The following is a 6,734-nucleotide window of genomic DNA, read 5'->3' as shown; positions in this document are numbered from 1 at the left end:
CTAATTACAAGTAGGCATGTCAAATACCCCAATTAATACAAACGCCAGAATATTACGCTCCGTAAGAGGATAGTTGTTGAAGACTGTTCTCGCTATCGCGCGGAGAAGATCCTCAATTCGGCGCTATTCTAAGCATCCCTAGTAGGTACTCGCAAACTCGCACTCACGTTTACGTTTACGCCAGGCACCGGGAACGTTAGCACCATGGGCGCGTCTCTGGGTGTATAGCGATAAAATTCGTGGCCGTCCTTGTACCACTTCACGGAGTACAATAGCTCTTTGTCCAAGTTAAAGTTGCACTGCATGCGCACCGTCTCGTTCAGCACGACGTGCTCCGGTATCTGCAGGGACGTCATGCGTAGGGCGACGACGACGACGACGACGCCTGTAAAAGATTTTTCAGATTGCGGTTCAGGTTGCGGGAGGACTTGCGCAAGTGGACCCTATGGGTCTCTCTAGAGTCTCACTCCTCCCCATAGAGTTTCAACCCGCACAGCTGTAGTTGCAGCTGCGTGGGAAACTTTGCGAACTCACGTGGGACTGTGACGAGGAGGGAGGGGGGGGAGGTAGGGCAAAGAGAGAGAGAGAGAGAGACTTCTTTGAGCTTTTTGCTACGATCGCGAGTTACTTCGTTACTCCGAGTTTACAATTTCAATCTTCAACATTGCACGCGACGCGCGATCAGTTAGATGATAATATTTGTATGCGTAATGAGTGTAGCAAAGTTTGCCGACAGTGAGTCACACGTGATTCATTGTAACGAGCGCTTTTTGAATCATACAATGTGATTCATACTCTCTCTCTCTCTCTCTCTCTGTATGCTTAATAAGAATAATATATACCCTCTGGAATTACTTGTGCTATTTGGAAATTAAAAGACACAAGAATAAATAATGTGAACAGGTGAAAAACCTATATAATATATCTTTATAGATATTTTATGTTCATTCTATATTTTCCTCGTATTTATCGTTCTCTATATTAACGAGTATAATTTATATTCCTACAAGGTGTAGGAAACACAGCTGAAATGAATTGATCTAATACAATAGAACCGAGTGTTCTTCCTAGACTCGTGATTGTATGTCGAAGAGCTGAAAGCCGCCGTGACTTCGATATCGACTTCGGGGAATAATTGATAATCGAAGAACCACGTTCGAAAGCTGGTTCACATATGTTGTTTTAAAATTGCAATGGTCTTTGAGATGGAATTTCTTTGACAATACAATTCCCCGTACGTGTTTCTTAAGATGTAGCTTTAAGCATGCGGACTTTGTTACACGAATACACAATATATATATATATATTAAATGACTCACACTCGGAGAAGAAGACATAGATGATGGCAAATATAAAAGTGACAAGTGTATGCGAGTTTTATATGTAAGATTAACGTACATATATAGTTGAATGATGAAAATTTTTTCACCTTTTTGGAGAAACTTAATTTTCTTGTATTATTTAAGTATTAAGATCTACCTTAGACTGGTAAGAGACCTTTACTTATTGTGTATTTACATTGCCGTCTCACGATGACACTTTGTCAATTTTTTTCAGTTGTATCACTCTTTTGAAGTAAGGGAATAATATAAAACTTGTATAGCTACTGTTATAATTTTTTTAAATTATGAATAGATGCTTTAAAAACAATTGAGTACGGGCGCACCGTTCTGCTCCTAAAAAAAAACTTGCGGGATGAGGTAAGGTGCCCGTGAAAGCTCGGCAATGGGCGTCATTTTTTTTTTTGCTGAGGGCGGATATTCAGAATCGAGCGACATAAATGGTCCCCGTTTACATAGTGAGGATTAAAAAACGACACCGAATTTTTGAATCCAGCTTACTCAAATCTGTTATCTATAGTATGATGTTTCCATCTCTCTAATGTTTTTTTAATATTGTTGACAGTAAATTTATGTATACGATCCTCATTTCATCTGTAACTGTCCAAGCAACTAGCAACATAGCACATCATGTAAGTTTTCTTGTAATGCTCTAATTATTATTTATTAAGTGATCACCCAAAAATTATTTTATCTAGTAAGTCTGGAAATTTAATGATAAAAAAAATTGTGTGGATGAAGAAGTTTGTAGTCAGTCTTATACACGCCGCGTTTCACTGTTAGATCGTAGATTGTATATTAAAAACATCGACATTGAACGTAATGTACGTTAATAATTTCGTCGTAAGATAATCTCTATAGATAGGTTTGATAATGGTCGTCTAACGATTTAATGAATTATTACGCTGAAGAGGATCGAAACGTTTGGAATATTATAATGGATGTACACGTACATTATGGGTAATTATATTGGAATAAAGTCGAATACATCAGCAAGTGTCGGCTCTTATTGGCATTTCTCATTTGTTGATTTACTTTGTCAGAGCCTATAATCTCTCAACTTGTTGAATAATAATTAGTTAGTTATATTTAATAATAAATAACTTTAAAATAGTTTCTTCACAACATTATTGAAATTAATAACATTATTATAGTGTTAGAATTAATATATTGTACATACATAATATATAGTCGAATAAACTATTTTATAATTGTTGCAATAATGTACATTAATTCTACATACAAAACTTGTATTACTTTTACGGTTGCTAATGTTGCCATTACTATTGTATTTTTCTCTTCTGAGTGAGTGCAGAGTGGTGATCTTTCAGTCATAAACAGTAGCATCCTAGTTGAAAAGAGGTACCGGTTTTTGTTGTTGTTCAATTGGGACATTTTCCATTTCTAGATAGATATATAATATATATCTTACTCACGGCCGATTTTTCACGGATTTTAATTGAAAAGGAGTTTAATTTGAAGCACAATTGTCAAGATACATAGCGTCAGCAAATTGAAAGCTAGGTAATAGCCTGGCTTTTGCGAGGGTCAATTTTCGCAAAGAAAAAAATCGACCGCGAGTTTACCGAAATTTTTCGGTCGGAGAGAATGTCCGGATCAGTCTGTGTGCACAAAGTTTGTTGCAAACCGCGAATTGCAAACATCCAAGCGTTCCGTGCCGTAATTGCGGTCGAACGTAGTAATGAAGTAGAGCGCGCGAGATGCGTTTATCGAAATTCTTTTTGCACACGCACGTGCCTTTTAATCATGCTGAGCGCTTTTGTAAAATAATATTATCAAAGTGGGAAAAGGAGGAGGGGGGAGGGGGGGAGACGAGTCATGGAGGCCTCGCCTTCGTAAACACAACGCGATCATTAATTAGTTTTTCCCCCGTGATCATTAATTAGTTTTTCCTTCGTGCCGGGGCAAACCGGTACTCGATGATTACGTTAATCGCGCCAATGTTCGCCGTGTTTAAAATTCTGACGATGGCGTATCTTAAATTAAGTCCGCTAATGAGTGGACCAGCGGATGGGATGAGATCGCCCGTTTATATTATCGGCTCTTATCGCGGCTATTCGTGCGCGCGTTGCGCACGCACGCGTTGTCATTGATTCCGATAAGCATCAGGGTCACGCAACGCGTGACGTATCACGCGTTTCTGGCATCGCCGTTGGAACCGCCTGTACGCGAACGCTCTTATTAAGGGTAATTAATTTTTTTTCTTTCACGTCCCGTTCCAATGGTCCTCGTCAGGCACTCGTGTAATGCGTGTAAAACCATATCCAGATCAAACGAACGAGCCCCCCCCCCCCCCCCCGATCAAACACGAACGGTTTGCTTTTACCGTACCTAGCGATACCGTTTGCGACTCGCATCGACGCACGAATTGTTTGAATTTTTTTTTTTTTTTTTTTTTTTTTGCGTATCGGAACAAATATTTCTTCAACGAGAATCAAATTTATGTCGAGATACATTCCGCTGAAAGCACGGAAGCTGACAATGAATCGCGTGTTTTCAAAATAAAATCCTTTTTATCGTCATTATCTGAATATTTTAAATTCATCTAAATCGTTGAATAGATATCGTTATTCTTTTTACTACTTTTGATACTTCAAATTTCATCATTTGCGATCGAGAGAATTAGGAATGATTCACTCCTATATGTACATACATCAGTATGCCCGGCATTTGTTCCGTTTTGCGATTGATGTGTATTTACGAGAGAGAGAGAGAGAGAGAGAGAGGGAGAGAGTGTTGGGGAGAAAATCTGGAAAAATATCGGGAAAATATCCCCACGTCTGACCGCATCGGGGTAAACCGGAGTCGAATTTCCAAGCGCACCAGGTGTAAGTTTCCCTGTTGCAATCTTGTCCCGCACCTGATACGCTTCACGATTTTTTGCTACCATTGTGTCCTGACTGGCGGAAAAGATTGCGAGTCTTATTTATCGGTCATGACATTGTCAAGTTTGGGTAGCTAAGGGAACGTGCAATGAGGACCTTTTCTATCGCGTTTTCTCGCCTTTCTCTCACTACATCTCTCTCTCTCTCTTTCCCTCTCCTTCTCCCTCTTGTGCCTCCTGTTATGCTTTTTATCTCGAAGGCGTAAAGCGTGACAAGATTAACGAGATAAAGGGATCTGAAAAGGCGTTTTATTTCTCGCCATTTCGTTTATACCACGAGCGAGATGATGGTGTTAGGTGGCGGAATAGAATGCGACCGTATATTGTACACCGTGAACAAACTTTAGTATCGCGGATTCCTCGAATGTCTAGGAAGGCATTACGCATTAAATTTCAACAAGTAACGTTTAATTTCTTAATATCTTTGTACAATTAAATCTTCTCAGACAATATTTTGAAATATGCACTAGCATGATATGAAACATTCAATTGAGAGTCTCGAATGAAAATCTCCTGAAGTAATATCTCTTGCAGTAATTCGATTATGTCCCATTTGTTATTCCTTTATTATTTTAACTCGGCACAAATGTAAAAATTCTCACTATTAATAACCTCGAATTAGTATTATGTAAAAGGATTTAATTAAAAGGTTTTTATAATGGAAAATTTTCTGTTTGAAAAAGAATGAGGTTAAAAATGAATTAAAAAAGACGAATTCTATAATTAAATGCCTTAACTTCCGCAATTAATAGACAATGTTGAAGGTACGGATAATGATAACGGAGCATCGAGTGGATTGGTTCGCAATTATTGTTTGAACTTCTTCCACGTATCTGTCAATATTTGCGCATTCTGCATTTATTGTTTACAAAGCTGTTTGCGAAAACAAAAAATATAGTATTGCGAAACATGACGACGGCGAGGTATTTTTGAAATAATAAAAAACGTAATGAGAAATGTTTTGAAAAACAGCATTACCACAATTTCATTTATTTGTCAAACGTCGATCTCTCTTTAATGACAATCAGCCCTCCGGGTTGGAAGTCGCAAAGATCGCAAACGGGTCGCAAAAGCGCGCACGTTATCGCGACGCGGGATATGCTTATTTTCTTCTCTCTTTCCGCCATCGAGACAATTTCGAATCGCGGATCGGGCAATTACCAAGCGTATGAATATTTAATCGAGCCTTCGGTGACCGGTTGTGCTCAATGCAGCTCACTGTATAATCCCGAACGTCAAAATACACACCCCGTCGCCGTGCGCCGATCAGCAGAGGGTTAAAATGTTCGCGCGCGCCTGCGACGAAGTGAATATTTATGGCTCGCGCGCGTATACACGGTCGAAGCATTGTCCCTCATTACTTTCGCGACGATGAAATTCATCGTCCGGTCACGAGAATTGTACGCTAAGGACTTGAAGAAAGTCCTGACCAGTGCAATCTTCTTTTTAATTAGTTAAGAGATACGGCTGTACGCTTTACGCAAATTAATGGTCAGAATTCTCCCTTTTTCCTTCTACCCCTGAGATAGTTCTGTAGAATCCCCGAATGGTCTGTAGAAAATTCGTAGGATTCGTTATTCGGTGTCGTCCGCAAATTGATACGGATGCGGGCCGCGGATAAGTTAAAAGAATACGAAGGACTGTCGGCGAGAAGAGATTTATTGGATCGACCACATCTAGCCGTGTATTTTTTCGCCGGAGCGTGAAAAAATCGTTACTCAACGGAGCGTTACCTTCTCGAGAAATGGCTCAAGTTAAAGCACCGACGGATCCACGGGTATATACGGGAAGAAATATTGTAGGGAACTGTGTACCGCGAGAACTTACCGCTCCTTATTTCATAGCAAGGGCCAAGGTTGCAGTAGATATTTCATGTACCCGTCGTTAGACGGGTTAGAGTACCTCTGAATCTTCTCATAACTTGGTAATCTCAATATCAATCCTAATTGGTAGTCGTGAATCCGGTACTTAGACCCGGGCATTTTTTTCAATTACGTACCAAATCTCCAGATAGCTTTTAAAGCACCTCCCGATGATATTTTCATGATTTGCTGGGTTCCTTAAATCCAGTTAATAAAACTTTGTAAACACATTTGATAAAATACTGTGTTACTTTACATCTTATTTCTAAGCATGATTTATAAATTTTTCATGAGCCATACATCCCACACCTATGGGATACGGCAAAAATGCAAAAATGTAAATTAAAAAGTCATTTTTCTTTAATATAAAAATTAATATTGCGTGTTTCTAATTTTTTTTTTATAGCCGTAGACAGTATAAAATTTTTATTGGCACAGTACATTTACCTTAAATGCAATTAATAATACTGCTAAATAAAGTTCTTGATGAAGTGTGGCATATATTTATATGTGCAAATACATACCGGAGTTACCCTTTAAAGTTGCGAATTGGCAAAAAATAATTTTAAACGGAAATCAATAATAATTAAATTTTTTGAATAGACAAATAGATCGTGTATTTCAGTT

The 6,734-nt window shown here is 38.7% G+C and overlaps 1 protein-coding gene across 1 annotated transcript in view; it reads right to left on the bottom strand.

The window, feature by feature from the left end:
* The window catches only part of LOC108755534 (cell adhesion molecule 2-like), a 32,396-nt gene that overhangs the window by 8,479 nt on the left and 17,183 nt on the right, over positions 1-6,734 (bottom strand). Inside the window, exon 2 of the mRNA XM_018498596.1 lies at positions 168-385. Coding sequence (XP_018354098.1) covers positions 168-385 — 218 coding nt within the window. The remainder of the gene's footprint in view (positions 1-167; positions 386-6,734) is intronic.

Source organism: Trachymyrmex septentrionalis, unplaced genomic scaffold (genome assembly GCF_001594115.1).
Source record: "Trachymyrmex septentrionalis isolate Tsep2-gDNA-1 unplaced genomic scaffold, Tsep1.0 scaffold88, whole genome shotgun sequence".
In the NCBI taxonomy this organism is placed as follows: domain Eukaryota; kingdom Metazoa; phylum Arthropoda; class Insecta; order Hymenoptera; family Formicidae; genus Trachymyrmex; species Trachymyrmex septentrionalis.
Note: the sequence above shows the minus strand (reverse complement) of the source record. Positions and strands in the feature narration are given on the sequence as shown.